At 58.1% G+C, this 20,617-nt stretch overlaps 1 protein-coding gene across 1 annotated transcript in view; it reads right to left on the bottom strand.

Annotated features, from left to right (window-relative positions):
• Positions 1-435: 435 nt before the first annotated feature.
• Positions 436-20,617, bottom strand: part of ZNF831 (zinc finger protein 831) — a 31,029-nt gene continuing 10,847 nt past the window's right edge. The window contains exons 2-4 of the mRNA XM_090285053.1: positions 12,608-16,282; positions 10,558-10,685; positions 436-700 (exon numbers count right to left, since the gene is read on the bottom strand). Of these exons, the coding sequence (XP_090141179.1) occupies positions 436-700; positions 10,558-10,685; positions 12,608-16,246 (4,032 nt within the window). The 5' untranslated portion in view covers positions 16,247-16,282. The remainder of the gene's footprint in view (positions 701-10,557; positions 10,686-12,607; positions 16,283-20,617) is intronic.

Below are 20,617 nucleotides of genomic sequence, written 5' to 3'. Positions count from 1 at the left end.
CCCAGAGGAGTGAGGCAATTTGTGCTGGTTGCCCAGTGAGTACAACTTAAAATAGCCCACGTTCCGGGAAGCGGTCCCCATTAGTTCGGCCTTGATTCATTTCCGAGCATGGAGAGGGGGCCTCTTGCCGCCTCGCAGGTAAGCAATGTTCCCTGCCGCTCTCACGCGGAACGGCCACTTACACTTGTACCCCACGCTGACGCGCAAGCCCAGCCGCTGACCTCTTTCAGCCTCACAATGCCCCCGGAAAGAATCAACGACCTTTCGTAAAGGTGAGGGAAGGTGGGGGCCCCGAGAGCTGTGACTCACGTTTCCCGGGCCCTGCCAGGAACCAGCACCCCGTACACACGGCTGGTACTCAAGGACGCCCATCGGCTTCCCAGTATCGGATCCTCAGTCAGTCTCACTGCGTGTTCTCACCCAGTGCCCCGTCCCCTAGTTCAGGGTCGCGCTCACTGTCCCACGGATGTCTCCTGCTCCTCCAGCAACCCCCGCAGCCCGGGGCCTTCTCATGGCCAACGTGGATTCACCCGCAAGGAGAGTGTTACCTGCCACGTCTGCAGCAGCCTGCCCCAGGGTCCTGCGCGGCTCCAGCCCCTCAAGTGGGGGACGATGGGAGTCTTTCCTCAGCACCCAGAGTGGCTTGCGTAGTCTCCTCGCCCTGAGCTGCATGTGACCCGGCAAGAAGCTCCCTCTGTACCTGCGGGACAGAGAAACACACTGCAGTGACCAGCCTTGGCAGCAGGCACCCAGAAGCTCACAAGCAGAAAATCCCCAAACAGTGACGCTCAGGAACGCAGAGGCTTGACCTCTCAGTAGATTGCCGGGTCTTAGGAACGCTTCACCCCTCCTCTCCTCCTTTTTCCTCCCTGACATGGGGACAATCATAGGACCTAAGTCGTGAGGTCATTGTAGGGGCCAAATGAGAGAGTGCTGCGCGGTGCACAGCCTGCGCTGCAGGCAAACACCAGACCCTGGGGCCCCGGCTCCTGAATGGACAGGCCGTCCGACAGACGCTTCCGCAATGATGGAACGTTCTGGAACCTGCACCGACCCAGGGAGTACACTAACCACTGAACGACTGGGCATCTGAAATGCAGTTAGTGTATCTGAAGAACCGCGTGTCGCATGTTATCTCATTTCAATGAATTTAAATAGTCACCCACGGCTCGTGGCTCCCGTATTGGACGGCCCAGGTCTAAAGGGTCTCCTCTGAAAAAATGGGCGTCACAGACTTTCCATCGAGAGAAGCCTCTCCAGATCTCCTGGGCTAATCTCCAAAGTGAAAGTTTCGCATCTCAGAGTGAGGGCGTAGGAATCGTAGGGAGAGAAGATTCTAGAGCTCCTACTTGTATTTTCATCTAGAAACTCGTGTGCCCACTGCTGCATGCCCTTTATAGTGTACACAGGACACTGATGGGAGACACACACGTTGCATGTGTAAATGAACACTTCTGCATTTATCAGCATGCGGGCTCAGAACTTGTTCTAACAGAATCACGCAACCAAAGAGACCAGCAGGCTAGTCTAGCGCCCCCATGGAGCAGGTGGAGGAACTGAGGCACAGAGCGGCCCCCGTGCGGGGCTCAGGGGGGCCGCTGGGGGCTAGGCTCCCCGGCCAGGGCTCCGCGCCGATGAGCAGAGGTTGCTGTCGGTGGTCAGCTTGTTGGAAAGGTCTTTGCCCCGGTTCTAGCCGCCTGGTCAAGGCCTTGTTCCCGTTTTAAGCCTCAGTTCACAAGAATTCGATGCCCGCCACACTCCTCAGCACCACTGGCGGTGGAGGACGGAGGACGGCGAGGCGACCTGCTGGGCCGCGTGCCTCCCTCGCGTGTCTGAGCCTCTGCCGCCATCCAGCCGCAGTCCTGTGGTCACCGGGGTGCTGGCAGGACCTTAACTCAGCTCCGCAGGACAAACGCGGGGTCCTCTCAGTGCCGGTTCCGACAGCAGCAGCAGCGGGAACGTGACCTTCTGTCCGTCGTTTCTGGCTCTGGGTTTGGGCGAAGTGCCGCTCACGGGCACAGCTGCCTCCCTGGCCGGGGGCGGGCGCTGTCACGGCCCACGAGCGCCTGCCTCGTCCTTGGAAGCAGGCTGTCCCTGTGCGTCGGGGTCGCAGGCTCCTGCTCTCTGAGCCGGGGCCAGGGCCGTGGTTCGAGCCTCACACACCCCTGAGCCGGCCGGGCCAAGAACGGCCTCGACGTGCGGAGACAAAGGAAGGAAGGAAGGTGCGGGGTCACGGGGAGGACTCTCCGCGCTGAGTCACCTTTGCCCCGCGTCCGTGGGTGACGCCCAAGTCAGCGAGTGTTAGAAGGGCCCAGCGTGAAGCACAGGGAGCTTTGGCTTTGGGGCGACAGAGGATCAAGGCACTCCGCTCAGCGAAAACAGCTAGGAGCCTGGGGCAGATCTCGTTAGGGTGGAACTTGGACCCTTTGCCCTTGGGGGGAGTCCTCGTGGGTCTTGGGGTCCCCTTCAAAGCAGTATTTCGCTTCACCATGGGCAGGGTCTGCTGCGCTCTCTCCTGGGTTCTCCCCAAACATTCCTGTGCAGCCCCCCTCCCCGGGCACAGCATGCCCACCGGGAATGAGCAGCCGGGGGGGGGGGGGGGGCGGGGGAGGTTGCCGGCCGTCACCGGTCACCGGCCACCAGGCCTCTTCTGTGTAGCAGAGGCTGGAAGGGCCTGTCACCCCCACCGGGCGGCACGCCCATGCCCGGCCGCCAGAGTGCTGGCTGCTAATGACGTGCGCCCGCTCCCTTGTCTGGGGAGCTGCCCTGCGCAGGCGGGAGCTGGCTGGCCCACAGGGGCCGGGCAGTCTGCACACACCCCTCGCCCCCAGGGAAGGCCCTTAGCTGTGAACCACAGGCTGTAATTCCTTTGCCGCAGAGCAGGACAGTCTCCCCATGGGGTCAGGCAGGACCGGGCACCAGTCAGTTCTTCCCTTGCCGGGGCAGCCCCGCCTCCTGCACACCCCTTGACGGCAATGCCCTCCCCAGGCTCTGCTTCCAGGGAGCTCAACCCCCGACGTGATCGGAGTGTCTCCCCTTCTTCCCTCTGACTTGCGTTCGCCTGCCTTCCCCAGAGACACTCGCCGGGGCGTGCTGGACAAGCGTCCATCCAGACGCACGCGTCCCCCTCAGTACGGCAGCCACTCCTGCCCGTCACGTTGTGCGAGAGGCGCTCTCTTTCTGCTTCGTTTTTACTCAAGGCCATGGTCATGAGAGCCATCTTGCTGTCTGTGTTCATGCCTAATTTTCTGCTTTTAGCTGGCCTGTGTTGCAGAAGAAAGAAAGAAAGAAAGAAAGAAAGAAAGAAAGAAAGAAAGAAAGAAAGAAAGAAAGAAAGAAAGAAAGGAAGGAAGGAAGGAAGGAAGGAAGGAAGGAAGGAAGGAAGGAAGGAAGGAAGGAAGAAAGAAAGAAAGAAAGAAAGAAAGAAAGAAAGAAAGAAAGAGCTGCCATTTTAGGCCCCAGTTTTAAACATTGGGTTGGCCAAAAGTTCGTATGGTTTTTTTTCTAAAAGATGGGTCCAGTAGCCCTTAGACGTCTTTAACTTCCTTCAAAACAATTTTGTTAGATGGTGTTGTGGCGGCTGTCATACCAGCGTGCATTTTTAAAACACTTAATCAAAATGCGTGAAGTTTTGCGCAGCCACGTTAATATTGAAGACGGAAGAAAACGTGCAACATGTTCGGCGCATGGTGCTTTACTGTTTCAGGAAAGGTAAACACGCAACGGAAATGCAAGCAAGGACCTGAGCCGTGTGTGGAGGAGGGGCTGGGCCTGATCAAACCTGTCGGAAGTGCTGTGCGCGGTTTCGGGCTGGAGATCTGTCGCTGGGCGGTGCTCCACGGTCGGGCGGACCTGCTGAAGTTGATAGCGATCCAACTGAGACATTAACTAAGAACCATCAACGTCCTACCACGTGGGGGACAGCCGACACACGCAAAAGACCCACATCAATGAAGTTATTGGTGAAAGTGAAAAACGTGTCTTTTATTTTACAGAACAAAAGCTACATGGACTTTCTGGCCACCCAGTACAGCCCTGCACTCAGCACCCCCGCTGCCATCTGGGTCTCTCTCTGCAGGTCTTCCCGGAAGAGCCGACGTTACTGACAGAGGTGCAAGACCAGCACAATCTCTTTGTTTATAGACCTCAGGGGAGAACGACCAGGAAAAGCCTTCTTACCCCACCTCAGCTCCAGCAGGGACACTGAGGCTTGTTGGCCAAGGTCAAGACCTCAGGGGACACTGGCATTGACCGGAGTCCAGTGGGAAGCTCACAAAAGGAGCAGGATGAGACTTTTGTCAGGTATCTTGGTGCCAACTGAAAGGCACGGGCTACCCTGCCGCCTCAACCCCACACTGCCCCAAAAAGGGGGTCCTGTGGGCTAGCACGCCTGCCTCACACATGTTCACATGATCCCTCTTGCCGTCCTCTCTTGGCCCCAAAGGGAACAGCAACGCAAAGAGGAGTGGCGCGGAGGTGTGGCAGGCCCTCTGGGTCCCACTGAGCGGACCCCGGGACCCTGGTGGAAGCTTCCGGTTCCGCAGTGACTGTGACAAGGGTCTCGCCCATCTGTGCCGGTGGACGTCACATCTCTAGGTTGGTGTCCCCATCTTACTCAGAAGCGGCGCTTTCATTACCAGGAGCGGGATCTTGTCACACAAGTAACATGTGTCATGACTAAGTGAGCAGACAGAAGAACATCTGCTTTGTCAGGACAAACGCCATCCATGGCGAGAATGAGACTCTTGTCCTCTTCGGTGGGTAACATATGTTTTAGGGTCCACCGAGGGCCCTTCTCCCCCACCCCTCCCGTCTCCTCTGAGCTCCTGCCGATCCACCGGGGACTTCGGGATTCTTGGTGCAGACCTTCCACGAACAAGTCCCTGGGTGTTTCGTGGTCCCTACAGCTCGGCACACAGACCCAAAGTTGTCAATGAGGTCCCATCCCATGGCCCGGCGCTGGCTTTGGGCACAGCAGGGACACACCGGTGAGTTCTCTGTGCCTCCAGCCAAAGTCAGGGCAACTAGGTGTCCAGGTCCGAATTTTCCACGTTTTCCATTTCCCCCCCAAGAGCGCATCCTGCATTTTCTAACCCTCTCCTTTGATCCACGGGCTCTCACTAATGAAAACAGCCGTTTTCACGACGTGTGGCGTTTGGGGTGGACAACAGACCGAGGGGCGGATGAAACAGACCAGAAGCCTCCGGAAGAAAACCCAAGTACAAGCGCGGAGCTAAAATAGAGCAAATGAGAGCGGAGAGAAATGATGGATTTAGGAGCCTGCAGACCTTTTGTAGAAAGGTCCAGATAATAAACATGATAACTATTTTAGACTTCGCAGGCCACATCCAATCTCTGAGACATATTCCTCCTACATGTGAGTGTACATCGATGAGTATACATTATATACCTTTTTAAAAATGTAAAAGCTATTCCTCTCTCCCAAGGGCCTATGGAAACTGGTCAAAAGCCAAATCGGACCCACGGTTTATATCCGTTTGTGTGGACCAAACTAAATTCTTCCTCACGCGACACAGAGAGGACGTAAGAGAACGCACTTTTGTGTTCGTGACTGAGAGTGAGGAAAGGCATCTAAAGCGAGGCCAAAAGTAATCGTCACAAAGAAAAAGGCAGCTGCCCCTCCCTCCGTTAGAATTGCCGCTTCTTGACAACACGTGGAAGGTAAACAAGGCCAGGAAACGGGAACCCTCGCCGACAGCAGGTACTCTGACCGACTGGCATTGCGCCCGCGCTCGTCCACGACTCAAAAGGCAGATTAAAATAGCAACATGTTTCAAACATGCTGAAATGTATGGGTTTTCTGATTAGAAGGTAAGTTCCATTTAAAAATCAAAAAGCCAGTGAACGCGGAAACCTGGGAAGGTGGGAGCGCTTCCATCTGCGGCGGCTCTCGGGGTGCGTGTGAGCTTTCACGTCCATGGTCTGCTGGGGTGGGACCAGGACTGAGACCCAGGCTCTGCCCTCAGGCACAGCCGGGTGGAAGGCATCACCTCCGTCCCTACACACGGCTGAAACCTCTGAAGGCCCTACCCTCAACACATGGGTGAGGCAGACACCAGGCCCCCTGCCATCCCCACCTGCCCAGGGGACGAAGTGTGTCGGCTTCAAAGCAACGAGACGGTCTTCTCAGGGGGGTGCTGTTGAAATTCACGCTACGCGGTGACATGAAGAAGCCTAAAACCAACAATTTTATTTCATCTAAGTGATAAGACAGTGCCGCCAGGCCCCTCGGGGAAGCAAAACGTATCATCCCTGAAGAAACCCACCCCCGACCCAAGTCTCAAAGTTCCAAACACCTTAGCTCACGGTCATAAACCCAGGGACAAACGAGGAAACAGGTTACCCTTGGTGACAGCTCGCACGTGACACAGAGTCGGACCTGCCGAGACATCCTCTGTCGGCGTAATCAGATGCGAAAGAAAAAAGAGTAAGTTTTCTGAAAAGATTGAAAATAAGAGTAAAAATCAAAGAGAACGGCCCCGCTCAGTGTTGGCCGGGCCGTGGAGCAAGGGGCACCCTCTGCCCCGCTAGGGGGAACGGAAAAGAACGGAACCCCTTTGGAAAATAGTTCGGCGGGTTCTCAAAAAATTATTTATGCATCTACCAAATAATCCATCTATTCTACTCTTTGGTATTTACCCAAGAAAATTGAAGGCCTACAGCCATACGGAGACACGAGCAGAAATACTTATCATCGATTTATGTGTAACAGCCGCAAACCGGAAAAACCAAATGTCTACAAACTGATATGTAACCAAACTGAGACACATCCATCCTACTTGGCAATAAAAAGGAATGAATTATCATACACAGAGCAACATGGACAAACCTCAAAATAGACCTGCTGAGTGAAAAAAAGCCCCCCCCCCCCATAGTGCATGATGCTATTTCTATGAAATTCTAGAAGACGTGAACAAATCCATAGAAAACCCACCAGTGGCCACCTGGGGCTGGCAGAGTACCAGGTGGGCAGGAGGAGAAGCCACAAAGGGACACATGGAAACCTGGCGGTGGTTGCTGGTTGCCCAGGTGTGCCCAGGTGTCAAAACTTATTAAATTGCATACTTTGAATAGGCATAACACTAAAGTCCAATAGGTCTCATTGGAGCTTTTAAAAAAGTAAGTCCGTGGATTAAGAAAATTAGCAAGACTTTAATGATCGATCTGAACCAAGTATCTATCTTACAGCACAGAGAACCAAAGTCACTGCAAGGGGAGGCTAAGGGGCGTGGATGACAGAGGACAGCTACGGTGCATTATTTCCATGTTCCAGACGGAGAGGGCGGGGAGCCGGGGAGAGGCGGTGTTTGAAGAGCGACACCTGAGGCTTTCCTGAGTCGCCACCCAGCCGCAAATGATCAAAGCCCAGCGGATCCTTAATGGAATAAATGAAAGGAACCCGCCCCTCGAGACATCAAAGGAAGCGTGTGGCGCGCCAAAGATGAAAAGGAGATCTTAGAAGTAGCCAGAGATGAAAGCCCTTCCAGGGACGGAGGGGGAGACTAAGGCTGACTTCTCCAGCACGAAGCAGGGAGCGGAAGCGGACCGCGGTCGCACTTTCCACGCTGGGGGTCAAGGCCCACCTGGGACCGCGCTCCGCCCAGGAACCCTCCTCCACGGCAGGACCGTTTGGGAACAAAGGAGGGAGAAAGTGTACGCTCGGCCTGATGACGAGTGAGCACTTTCCTCTCTAAAGGAAGTTCTCACGAACAGAAGCGAGCAAGCTCGGAAGGACGGCCCGCCGCGGGGAAAGGTGAGGGCGCCGGAGCCCTGCCGGGGGCAGCCAGGGGCAAGTACAGATGTGAGCCTGACCCCTGCAATCCGGGGAGCAGGCAAAGACCGGAGGCAGGTCTAGAACAGGCACAGAATCCTACAAAGTCTGGATGGAAAAGCATTTTAAAACCGGCTCAGCGCAAACGTTCGTGAGAACGTGGGCTCGGGGCCGCCGCTCGCTCCCGGGGCAGCAGGTGTTCAGTGGATGACGAGTGACGCGGCCGCTGTGCACGGGTCCTCGGCCACAGCTTGTCAGGGCGAAGACGTGATTATCTTATAACCCAGTGGCCCCACGTTTAGGACTATTTCTTAGAACGCCTCCCGCACTGCACCTAAGGAGGCAGGCGTCCACACGCTCATTGCAGAGTAAGCAGAAACAAATTGGAAACAAATTAAATGCCCCCAAGTTAGGAAATAAAAAATAGAATGGGTTACGCTCATGGGATGGCGCGCACTACAGCAGTGCAGGTAATGAACTTGATCTGAGGCAACAGCTGGCTAGGACTTCAGGAACCTAATATTGAGCTTAAAAGTCAATTTGGAGGACAATAAATTGAGTATGATATTTACATACACATTTTAAAGACAGAAAGCAATGTTACTATATATTATTACTGGATACATTGATTTGCAAAAGATGGAAACCATGAGTTAAAATAACTGGTGTCAAATACATAAAACTATGTAATTACCATCTGTTTTTTATTTTATTTTACATAATACATAAAGTAACGTTCTATGTGTTTTACTTTTTAATTCTGAATCATTACCTAGGAGTCTGTTATATATTTTCTGAGCTATCCTGCTTTTGTTATTGTTTTCAAAACAAGAGAAAAAGACAACAGGTGCTCTGACATGCGCATCTCTCCGTCCCCCATGAGCTGAGGCCTGGGGGGGTGGGGTCTGCGCTACCGTATTTCATTGTCCGTAGAACATAAGGACAACCGAAGTGAAACGGGGACGTGAATTTAAAATACTAGGCTTCTTTCTTGAGGCGAGAACACACAGGTTGGTGGGTGACAGATAGAGGTGTGTGCATACATACGTGAGTGGGCAGGTGGATATGTAAACTGAGATATACAGGCATGTACACAATCATGGGCGTGAGGGAGGAAGGGCGGGTGATGGAAGGGTTGGTGACTGATGGATGGATGGAGGGATGGATGGGTAGGTGGATGGATGGATGATGGGTGGATGGGTGATGGATGGATGGATGGGTGATGGATGGATGGATAGGTGGGTGGATGGGTGGGTGGGTGGATGGAGGGATGGGAGGGTTGCTGAGTGGATGGACAGGTGGATGATGGACGGAGGGATGGGGTGGTGGGCAGAGGAATGATGTCCAGACCCTAATCCCCAGAGCCTGTGAATAGGTTGCCTTCCATGGCATAAAGGACTTTGCAGGTGTGACTGCAGGTGCAGCAGATGGTGAGATTATCGGGGCGAGCTCCGTTTGCCACCAGAGTCCTTAGAAAGGAAAGAAGCAGCAGAAGACTGGGTCAGAGGGACGACAGGCGTTGGGAAGGACAGGGCACGGTCTGAGACAGAGCAAAGCATCGCCCCTCCAAGGAAACTGCAGAAAACCCCAGGGGACTCTAGCGCCCACAGCTGGCTGGGGAGCCCCGGGCAAGCCGCTGCCTGGCATATGGGCTCTGGGTAAGACTTGTCGGCTCAGATCAGGGTCCCTGGGAGGTCACCTGGCCTCTCTGTGTCTCGGTCTCCTCTGGAGGAACGTGGGAGTGGTGCCACCGTGCCGGGCACAGGGCAGTGCTCAGCAATGGCAGCTCCGGGCGCCGGGTCCCGGCAGAAGTTAAAGCAGGGCAGGCCCTCAGGAGAGGGTGTCACTTCCAGCCACGCGGTCTGAGCAGGACAATGAGGAATTGGCGTTGCCTCTTGAGGAATGTCTAGGCTTTGCATCCAATGGAGACAGTAGTGGTGGGGGACTGGGGAGGGGCTGAGCATTCCGGGAAGGGGAGGCGGCGGGGGGCGGCGGGGGGCATGCAGCAGGAAGGCCAGAGGGTCTCAGGGACGTGGGGTCAGAGCCCTGTTAGGGACGGGAGAGGGTTAGCGAGCCGGGGGCGGCGCTGAGGCAAGAGGGAGCAGGGGTGGGAAGGGTCTGATCTGTAACGTGCGCCAGGGCAGCCTGGAGGCTCGTGAGCGGAAGGCGAGACCACCCAAGACTGGAATTTAAGTCCGTGTGTCCACCCCCCCACCAGCCCCACCCCCCGTTCGTCCCGGGTATATTATGAGCACGCACACCGCGCAGAGAAAAGTCTGGATGAGCACACACCTAAATGTCAGCGCTGATTATCTCTGGCGGCGAGGTGACGGGGGTGTTTTATTGTCTTCGCTCTGCTCATCTGTACTCTCTAATTTTTCTGCAAAGGCCATGCATCGCTTACATAATTAAAAAAGCCATAAAAGCTGTAAATAATTAACATGCCCTCTCTTCTAGACTCAGATGGATGATGTGCTTCAGCTCAGTTATTTCAAGTATTTGCCAAATTCCTGGCCTTCGAAAGGCTCCCTTGGAAACCACCCAGCCGGCGGGACCGTGCAGGGCGGACGGCCGGGGGACAGACTGAGCCCCTTAACTGTGAAGCCCCGGACCCCAGCTCCTGAACAGGAATGCTGTCTCTGGAGCACAGAGATGCCTCTTGAACCCCATGTGAAGTTTTTCCTGGGGGCTTGGGGAACCCGCGGTCTGCAGTTCCCAACACGAGAGGCGCACGCGCCCACGCCGGCGGGGACCAAACGCCCTACCTTCTCGGTGTTCTCTGCCTGCTGCTCCCACGGGACAGCTGCGCCCTCCTCCGAGGTGGTCCTTTCTTCCGTGCGGCCTTGGACCCTGGGTCCCCGGACGTCACCCCTGGGGCTGTTGGGTAGGAGAGCTGAAAATACCAGGCATGTTGGCATCGTATCGCTCAAAGCCCTCCCGGTGGGGACACACAGAAGGGTTCTCTCTGCAGACAGGATGCCTGTCTGGGGAAATCAAGGCATGGAAATGCGGCACCGCCCAGGGTTCCTGGGAGGAACCTTCTGGAACCCTGCCTAGGCTGGATCCACAGAGGAAAACCCAGGTGTTTGGAGTTCACGGAAGGCCCAGGGAACACCATGGCCCGTTCTTCGGCATCCTTCCCTCTCCCTCGCGGGGACCCCACGCCCAGGGCCTGGTCCCCTTCGGAGGAAGAGGGGCCAAACCGGCCCAGCCTACCCCTCTCCCAGGCCTGGCACCTTCTCTGTTAACCCTCTGAGTGCCATGCGTCGTTGCTAAAATCCGTGGGAGAAATGCCAGGCTATTTTGCTGAGAAATGCAGGGTTTATGAAAAATGTCTATAAAAACATTATTATTCATAATAATTTGCTGAAAATCCCACAACATAGAGTAAATACCCTCTTCTTCTGTAAGCCGTGTTCTTTGGCGCAAGGTAGCAAAAACAATTATTATTGCATTAAAATTATTTTATTATAACAATTATTTTAGAAAAAAATTCTTTCCTTCGATATGGTTTTTGAAGTATAATATATGGTGTAATATAAAACCTATGATTATAATGTGAAAAAGCACATAGCAGCATGGATAACAAGCAAGAAGGGAGCCAAACATGGCACACCCCCGCTCTGTACCGCATCCATGGGCAGGGTCCTGTCTCTCCATATGAGGGGTCAATGTCTCAAGGACTCCCCACGTTTCCTTCGCGAGAGCACTAAACCTGCTCCGCCGAGACCCCAGAGGAAGCGCTAACGTGGCACCGGGACGCGATGGGACGGCCCATCAGCAGAAGCCTCCGTGTCGCGCACACCACGCGGAGTTTCAGTGACTATCGCAAAGATAAATGAAATGACAGGGACCGTTTAAAATGTAAGTAAAAATTACAACAGAATTAATATATCAGTATTTGAACAAGCAGAAAAATTCAAAATTTGGATCAACCTGAGAAAAAGTTATATCACCATGTAACCCGAGGTACAAAAGAAGAAACAGAACATGAAGCACGAATTATTCCGTTGTTATTTACATTTCCAGCCATCGAAAACAGAGTCGCTGGCAGCGACGCGGGCACTCTTGGGAAAATTTGTCAGCGTCTTTCCCAGCCATGTTGGCACTCAAAGGGTTAATCCACCTACCTCAGGAAGATGTTACCACTCCCTCAGGGCCTGCCTGTCATTGTCCCCCACGGTGAAATTAGTGGGGAGGCCCTGATCTGAGGCACCCCAGAGAAGGACAACACCCCCAATTATTAAATCGAGAAGGGACCCGCTCTCAAGATGGGACTGTGCACGTATCGTTCAACCAGAGTCCCCAGCTCCTTCCCCTTTCGGTCACTGGTCCCAGGCTACTTGGAGGTAAATGGAATCGGGTCCTAGGAATTATTTCTCCAGAATCTCTGGTACAATAACTCTTGCCTTTTAAAAGGCACTTCTGTCTGTTTGTCTGTTTTGTCTGGAGTCTGTCTCTCAATAAGAGTTTCTGGTTTGTAACCTTAGATGACTCAGCTCTCCTGAGCAGTGTTTTATTTCACTTTTCACCTCTGTTACCAGGAAGCTCAGTGTTAAATTTTATGTCTAGTGAGGAAAAGGATCTCACCCAGAGTCTCGGGTACAGTAATTCTCTCCTTCGAGATTTATTTTTTCATGATTTTCTTTTGTTGTGCGTTTCTGGCCTTCCTTCCGCCCTGCCCTGTATGTGGAGGCCCCAGCTTCCCTCGGGGACCCTTGGGGAGCCATTCTAATGGGCGCGGAGGCCTCAGGTGGGGGCTTCCCCTGCTGAGCAAGCTCCCACCGCCCAGGGCCCCAGGCAAAGCCGGGTTACCTTCCACAGCGGTGTCTCCCCTCCTTCTGCCGGGCCGGTCCCGGTCCATCGTCCCAACGCGGCCCTGCTCACCGGCCGGGCGCCCGGACCCGGGCCCGGGAGGCTGCCGCTGGGGCGGTGCAGCGCCCAGCACACGGACGCGGTCTTCTCCTTCAGCTCCGTGGGCAGCGGGAGGCTGCGGCTCAGGCAGCACCAGGTGAGCTGGGGCTCGGCCCTCAGCGAGGGGAAGGGGCCCTGGGGGGTGCCCGAGGCCGGCCCAGGCCAGCCCGGGTGCAGGAGGGCCGAGAGGACGGGGCTGGGCTGGGGGGCGCGGCAAGGAGGCTGTCCTGCTGGGGCCCCTGGAGGAGGGTCTTCCGGGGCGTTCTCAGCAGTCTCCCCCACGTCCCTGTTGAGTGGCCGGGGACTCGGGGCACCCCCGGAGGGCTGGCCCCCAGCCCATGTGCTGCCCGCAGAGGGGGGCCCCAGGGGGTCAGGGGCCTCGCTCTTCAGGGGGTCACAGGCCCAGGTGGGCGGCACAGAGGCCATCTCCCTGGGGGCCCCAACGCTCGGGCCAGGAGACTCCCTAGCTCCTGGGGTGCTGGTGCCCACGCCTCCTTCCCCATCTCCAGGCACCCCCCTTCTCCGGCCCCGCGGCCTGGGCCAGCCGGGGTCCTCCCCGGAGCTGCCTGCTCCTCCTGCGGCCGGGCCTGCGGCCAGGCGGGGAGGCGGGGGGGTCCTGGGCCCTGAGCCCGCAGCCGAGGCCAGGTCCCCGGGCCGCCCGCTGCTACAGAGGGTCCCCTGGGCACCAGGCGGGGGCGAGGGGGTCTCTCCCCGAGGTAACCTGAGAAGGTACCTGGGGGGAAAGGTGGCGTCTGTCGGGGCCGCGGGGACGTCGGGACCCCGAGGCTGGGGCGCCAGCGGGAAGTGGTCCCCAGAGCCTGCAGCTGCAGGACCAAGCACAGGCTCCTTGTCCCTCGGCCCCGCTGCTTTTGGGGCCCCTGAGGAGGCAGAAGAAGAGGCACCTGAGGCCTCCAAGGGCGTGGCCATGCCCTGCCCAGTGCCCTCTGCACTCCTGCGCCGTCCCCCTGGCTTGTCCCCAGGGTGGCTGTCCGGGTCCCAGGATGGCAGGGAGGCGGCCTGCCCAGGGGGCCCTGCGGCCGGGCCCCCCGCTTCCGGAGGCACCCGCTGCTCCGGCCTGCCCGGCCTATCCACCCTCAGCTTCTTCCTCTCCGAGGGCAGCTGCTGCTCCGCAGGCGGGGGCTCCCCAGGGCTCCCGCCGGGCCGTCTCGGGGTGGTGAGGGCCTGGGCACAGGGCTCCTTCGTGTCCCCACCACCCAGGGGGTCTCCTTCCAGCTTGGGGTCTGGCAAAACCAGCATAGGAGTCTCTGGGTCCCCACCTTTGAGGGGACCAGATACTGGGGGCAACAGACACCTCACCTCCAGCCTCCCAGGTGGAGGAAGCACAGGGCTCTTGCTGCCCAAACTGGGGGGCTCTCTGCAGCTGAGGGCAGGGGGTGACGTGGACCTGCTGCCCCCCGGCGGCTCACTGCCTCCTGCCCCGGCGCGTGTCTCCCTCTGCCTCAGGGGCTCAGTCACCACGAAGCCTTCGGTGGCTGGTGGACTTCCCAAAGGTCCCTGCCGGGTCCCCACAGAAGTGTCCCCACAAACAGGGGTGCTCCTGTCCTGGGACGGGGCTGCGCCCTCGCCGCCCGCCGCCTCCTCCTGCGGAGGAAGGTCCCGCTCCGTCCCACATCCCACGCCCCCCGCCCTCGCCTTCCTGCCGCCCTGGCGCCCGGCTCTCATCTTCTGGTAGAGCCGCTGGAAGGTCTCCCGCCCGTACACCTGCCACTTCTCCTGGGAGAACATCTGCAGCCGCCGCTGGCCGCCTTTCCTCCGGGCCGCGTGGCCGCTGTCAGCAGCGTCGCCCCCTGCCACGGCCCTCTTTCCAGCCAGGTCCTCTGTAGGGGTCATGGCGTCTCTGGCAGGGGGGCACGCCGGGTCCTCCACCGCAGCCTGTCTCACCAGGGCCCGGGGGTGACCGCCGGGGACGTCTGCCAGTCGGGCAGGGGTGGGCCTGGGGCTCAGAGGCTTCTGCCTCCTGGGACAGCCGTCCTGGGGGTCCGGCGGCTCCGGCCACGTCCTGGTGCCCTCGATGAAGGGCAGTGAGTTGCTCCTGGTGACAGGGACGCATTCCACAGCGGTGGAGGGCTGCGTGGGGACGGAGTGGAAGAAGAGGGGCCGCACCCTGTCCGGGGGTGTGCAGGTGGAGCGGGCGGGGCGGAGGGTGCCGGGCCCCCTCCGGCCGGGCTCCAGCGCCCGGATCTCGAAGTGGAAGGAGTCCTTGTAGGTGTAGGGCATGGGCAGGTCGATGCTGCCCTGCTTGGCCAGGACCGTCTTGCGGGGCCGCACGTGGTCCAGCTGCGGGTCGTCCACCACGGCCTGGTTGTGCGAGATGAGCCGGGCGATGCGCTCCTCCAGCTGCCGCTTCTCCAGCTCCAGGCTGGGCCCCCGGCCCCCCGGCTCGGCCCTGGCGCCCTCGCCCTCGGACGTGGCCGCGCGCTCCGACAGGCCATGCCGGGGGCTGCAGGGGGCCGGCGGCTGCTCCGCGCTGTCCGAGCGGGACAGGTAGCCAGAGTCCGAGCTCTCGCACTTCCTGAGCCGGCCCTCCGGGGCCCTGGTGTCCCAGGCCTTGTCCGAGGACGGCGCCCGCTGCCGTGGCCCGGGGCAGGCCCTGCCGCCCGTGGGAGACCTCTGCTCCGGCGGTGGGCGCCTGGGCTGCGCACTGGCCGCGTGGGCCTCTCTGTCAGCGGACGTGGACTGTGAGCCGCAAACGGCTTCCAGCTTCCGATCCAGGTTCTTGGCAACTGCGGCCTGATGCGCGGGGGGCACCGGGCAGTGCCCAGCACTCCGGACCCCTGGAGAAAGGGGCCTCTCTGGGGGCGCCCCATCACCCCCACCCGGGCTCCAGCCGCCCCCCGTGCCGGCGGCACTGGAGGTCTCTCCAGCCTTGTCGGCCTCCTCCAGGAGGCTGCCCCCAGCGCCCTCGGACTCGGAGGACAGCCGGGCGTTGTGCAGGTGGGTCTGCGTGCGCCTGTGTTTGTACAGGTTGCTCTGGGTCTTGAAGGCGATGCCGCAGGTGGCGCACGGGAAGGGCCTCTCTCCGGTGTGGGACCGCACGTGCTTCTCCAGCACACTGGGCTTCAGGCAGTCCCGGCCACAGTGCGGGCACACATGCTTGCCGGCATGGCGCGCCTTCGCGGGGCTGCCCAGTGGGGGCCCTGGGCCCGGCGACAGGACGGGCAGAGCGCCCACGATGTTCACGGTGAGGGTTGGGGTCGCTGGCTTCCCGACGTGGGCGGGGCCCGGCCCTTCGGGCTGCAGCAGGGGGCTGAGGAGGAAGGGCACGCTGCCCCCGTCCAGGCTGCCCGTCACCAGGGGCGCCCGCGGCTGGAGGCCCCCGGGAGGCACCGTGTGGTACAGCGGGATGGGCAGCGCCTTCAGGAACAGGGTGGGGGCCAGGCCCTGCTCGGGCGGCAGGATGACGGGGCCCAGGGTCAGGTGTGGCGAGGCCTGCCCACCTGGGGCTCCCGCGGGTCCCGGAGCAGGAGCTGGCCGGTCCCTGGCAGGTGACGCAGGGCAGGTGAGTTCTGGCACCTCCATCCCGCATCATCTGGGTGACCCAGGGCGCTGGGTAACCTGTGGGCAAAACCAAACATCACCATGGGCACCGGTCCTCCCATCACACAGCGCATACTCCCTGCCCCCCAGCAGGTGTTCATCCCCCGACGGCAGCCTGGCGACAGCCTCCCCGCCACCCCAAAAAGTGCTCTTGTCCCCATGTTAGGAGTGTTAAAGGGACTTGTCACACAGCTAACGCGCGGCAACATGAGATTCGCATCCAGGGTGGGAATCCTGCCTCTAAGTTAACACGCCCAAAGGGGCCCCTTGGTCTTTGCCCTTGACATGGGTCCCTGCAGGCTCCTCACTGTCATTGACCCCAGCACAGCGCCCGGTGCAGAGGAGACACTCGGAAAATGGGCTGACTCCATGAAAAAGGAAGGTCGTGCAGCTCAGCAGGGTCCTCGGAGTTCACAGGGACTCCATGCCCCTGGGCAAGCCCCTGTCCTTACCTGGGACTCAGTTCCCAGATCTGTGAAAGGGGCAGAGTGACCCCCGAGGCCTGTCCCACTCGGCAGCTCTGAGTCTCCGCTGTCAGGAGGCAACGAGGAAGAAACCAAGCCTGAGCATAGTTTACAGGGGACTCCCCGCGCAACGTGACTCTCAGGCACACAGGACACGCACGATCCAGATCCCGCACTTGCCATCCACACTAACACAGGAAGTTACATGTTATCCGCCTGTAACCCCAATGGGACCGGGCAGCCTGCATTTTACCAGCCGCCCACAAGGAAAAAGAACGCTTGCTCGCCCTCAGGATCAGGCTCTGTTCAAAGCTGGGGCTCTCAAAGCCCCTCTGGATCCAGATGGAACTCGGTTCCCTGTCGGCCAGGGGAACTGCGGGGCAAACGCCTGCAGAGACCCAAGAGAGCAAGAGGGTCCCAGGCATGCCTTGCGAACCGTGGCAGCAAAGGCCAGATGCCAGACAAGATTGGGGGTCTCCAGAGCCTTCCTCCTCGGGCCGCCATCCCCAGGGCCTCGTGAGCGCGCTCCCCCCGCCCCCCAGCTCAGCTCCTCAAGAAAACAAATCCGAATCGGCTTCAGCAGCGAGATGATTCCAGCAGAGGACGGGGCGGGGGCGGCGCACGGGAGCCAGCTCAGCCCGGCTTACACTGGCTCTCGAGAGCCGACGGTTAAGTTTTCAGGAATCTTTCGAGCCAGCTGTTAACCATGGCCATGATGAAAGGTTGAAGTATATAACCTCACAATTAAATAACTTATATAAAAGATCCTACAACTGGATATCACACGCAAAAGAATAACATTAAACCCCTACCTCACACCTTACACAAAAATAACTCAACATGTATGTCAGAGCTAAAACTACAAAACTCCTAGAAGAAAACATAGGAGTAAATATTTGTAACTTTGGAGTTTACGCAGCAAATCCTTAGCACCAAAAAAAGAGCAATTAAAACAAAAAAAAAAAAAAAAAGAGAGAGAGAGAGAGAGGTAAATTGGACCTCTTCAAAATTAAAGACTTTTGTGCAAAAAAAAAAAGCACACATCAGGCAAATGAAAAGAAAATCCAAAGAATGAGTGAAAAATATTTGCAAAGCATGTATCTCATATATCCAGAATATTCAAAGAACTCAAAACTCAGTAACAAAAAGACAAGCAGCTCAGGGTAAAGCTGAGCGCCGGGCTTGATTAGACAGGTCTGCGCAGAAGACGCACAAAGGGCCCGACGCACGTGCAGACGTTCAGGACCGTTGGCCATTAGAAACGTGTCAATGAAAACACGAGGCGCTGTGACTTCACCCCAGCGAGCCTGGCCGTGGCCGTGACCATGATACACTGGAAACACTAAGTGCCGGGGAGGCTGTGGGGACACTGGGCCCGCTGCCCACCGCTGGAGGGGATGGGGAACGGTGCCGTCACGTGGGGAGCGGTTTGCAGAGCCTTAAACGGGTAAACGTGGACCTGCCGCCTGACCCAGCAATTCCGCCGCTAGGGCTGTACCCAAAAGGACTGAAAATGGGTGTTCAGGTGAACCCTCGTATACAAGTGTTTATGCCGGCATCACTCAACACAGCCAAAAGTTGAAAACCACCCAAACATCCATCAGCTGAGGAATAAATAAACAAAATACACTATATCCATGTAGTGGGATATTATCCAGCCATAAAAGGGAGCAAACCTTACAAACAGGCTGAAATATGGATGAACTTTGAAAGCATCCTGTTAAGTGAAAGAAGCCCCCATCCTATACCTCCCCCCTTGTCTCCATCCCCTGACTCTGGGTGACAGCGTGCCGTGAGGGATGGTCAGCTGGTCCCAGGATTAGGGCCCGAGAACACCACACATGTGCCCTGCCTCCGCCGTGAGAACACACCCGAGCCAGCCTCCGGGAGGATGAGAGACCCAGGGAGCTGAGACAGGCCCCCCCAGGACAGACCCTCCAGCCCGCCCAGTCCCCAGCCGCCCCGGCTGCTGCCCACAGACACGCCCATAAGTCCAGCCAAGATCAGAAAACCCCGCTGCTGAGCCCTGCCTCAACTACGAGCCCACAGAATTGTAAGCACGGCAAACGTTCGTCGTGGTAACCCACGGTTTGGGGGTTTGCTTTGGTTATCATGGTAACCCACGGTTTGGGGGTTGCTCGTTTGTCTTGGTAACCCATGGTTTGGGGTTTGCTCGTTTGTCTTGGTAACCCACAGTTTGGGGTTGCTCAGTTGTCATGGTAACCCATGGTTTGGGGGTTTGCTCGGTTGTCATGGTAACCCGCGGTTTGGGGTTGCTCGTTAGAGGGCAGGAGCCAACGGAACCCATCGCGTGACTTCAGCACGGCGCCCGATGAAAAAATGTGGGGTAATTGTAACCAATGGTGACCTTGGCCTTCCCACATCCTTCACAGGCTGTGACTCCACTGACAGCCCCTTCATCTCGGGGACAGTGCTGGGACACAAAACGCAGTGGCACTGAAAGGGGTCATGATTGATGGGTCCCCCCAGAAAGGGTGTCGCACTTGGCATTTTCTTCTGATATCGCTGGGTCGTGACCTGCGTTGGCCTGAGTCTCCTCGGCCTTCCTTCTCCTGCACGCGTCGCCCTTCCTGCCTAACTTGGGGTCCGTGTGGCCTCCATGTCTGCCGACCTTCACCCCCGTGTTCTCATCCATCTGTCAGAAGAGCCTGGACAGCCCCTAAATTTGCCTTTGACCAGGTAGCAAGATTATCTTCATATGATTCTCATAGCAAAATCCAGCTCGAGCCCTTGCATGTTTCTTGACATTCATTTTAGGTCCAAAATATTTTCTGGAACGCGCACCAGCACGCTGGGAGAGAGGCGACGGGTCACACAGCACAGCCGCCACCTGGGCGCAGAGTGCACGGTGTGGCCGGCGGCGCTGCCGCCCCAGCGGGACGCGCGCAAGGATGACAGAGACCCTCGCGTTAACAAGCACGGGGCGTACGCAGTCACACATTTCATAGAACACGTGGGGGAGCGAACCAGCGCTCTGCGGCAGGACGGTCCGTGGGGCAGTTCCAGCTCAGTCTGTGCCTGCTGGAAATTGACCTTTGCCCCCTGTCAAAGGGCCGTGGACCCCCGCCCCGGGGCCCGGCGCTGTGCTGTATGCCGGGCTGCTGGATGGGCGCAGCTGCACCGCCAGGTGACGGAGCTCAGATTCCAGTTCAGGAGACAGAAAAGAACGTTCTGTTAGAAACAGACGACAGCGTGTTTCAGAGAACGGAGTTATGGAACCAGGAGGCCACGATAAGGAGGGTAAGCGTGCGGAAGTGGTGTTGGGGGTCCCGGCGGCGGCGAGGGTTGCCAGTGTAAACGGGGTGGGCCAGGTGAACCTCACTGGCAAGGTGACGTCGGGACAAACACAGGAGGCCAGCGCCCGGCGAGCCTCGAGGGGCGTCTGGGGGAAGAGCATGGGAGGCGCAGGGAGCGGCAAGAGCGAGCCTGGCGTGCTGCGTGGGGGGGGACGCCTTCGCCGGCGCCAGCTGCCCAGCGATGGGCTTTCTGGGAAACCTTTTCCTTCCCTCGGCCTTTGTTTCTTGAACTGCAAGGTAGGAGGTGCAGGGGCCCTGGCTACGGAAGGGCCTGAGATGGCTGGCGCAGAGGCCCCGTGCTTAGTTACGTGCCGCGGGAAAGGCCTGCCCTGGGGCCGCTGTGACTCCTGCTCTCCTCCACGGCAGATGGGGAAGGCACAGGGCACAGCTTTATCGTGAGCTAAAGCCAAGGCCACACGCAGGCGAGGACCGTCCCCCAGGACCACCCCCGCCCCCCAGGGAGCACAGCTTTGAAGGCGATCAGGGCTCACCTTGCTGCACCCCAAGAGCCGCTGCTCCTGCTGCGGGCCTGGCCACGCGGGAGGGTCACCGTGTCCCCTCGCAGCTCAGAC

This window comes from Furipterus horrens, unplaced genomic scaffold, assembly GCF_987537825.1.
Source record: "Furipterus horrens unplaced genomic scaffold, mFurHor1.1.pri manual_scaffold_8, whole genome shotgun sequence".
Classification (NCBI taxonomy): Eukaryota; Metazoa; Chordata; class Mammalia; order Chiroptera; family Furipteridae; genus Furipterus; species Furipterus horrens.
This window is presented reverse-complemented; position numbering and strand designations above follow the sequence as displayed.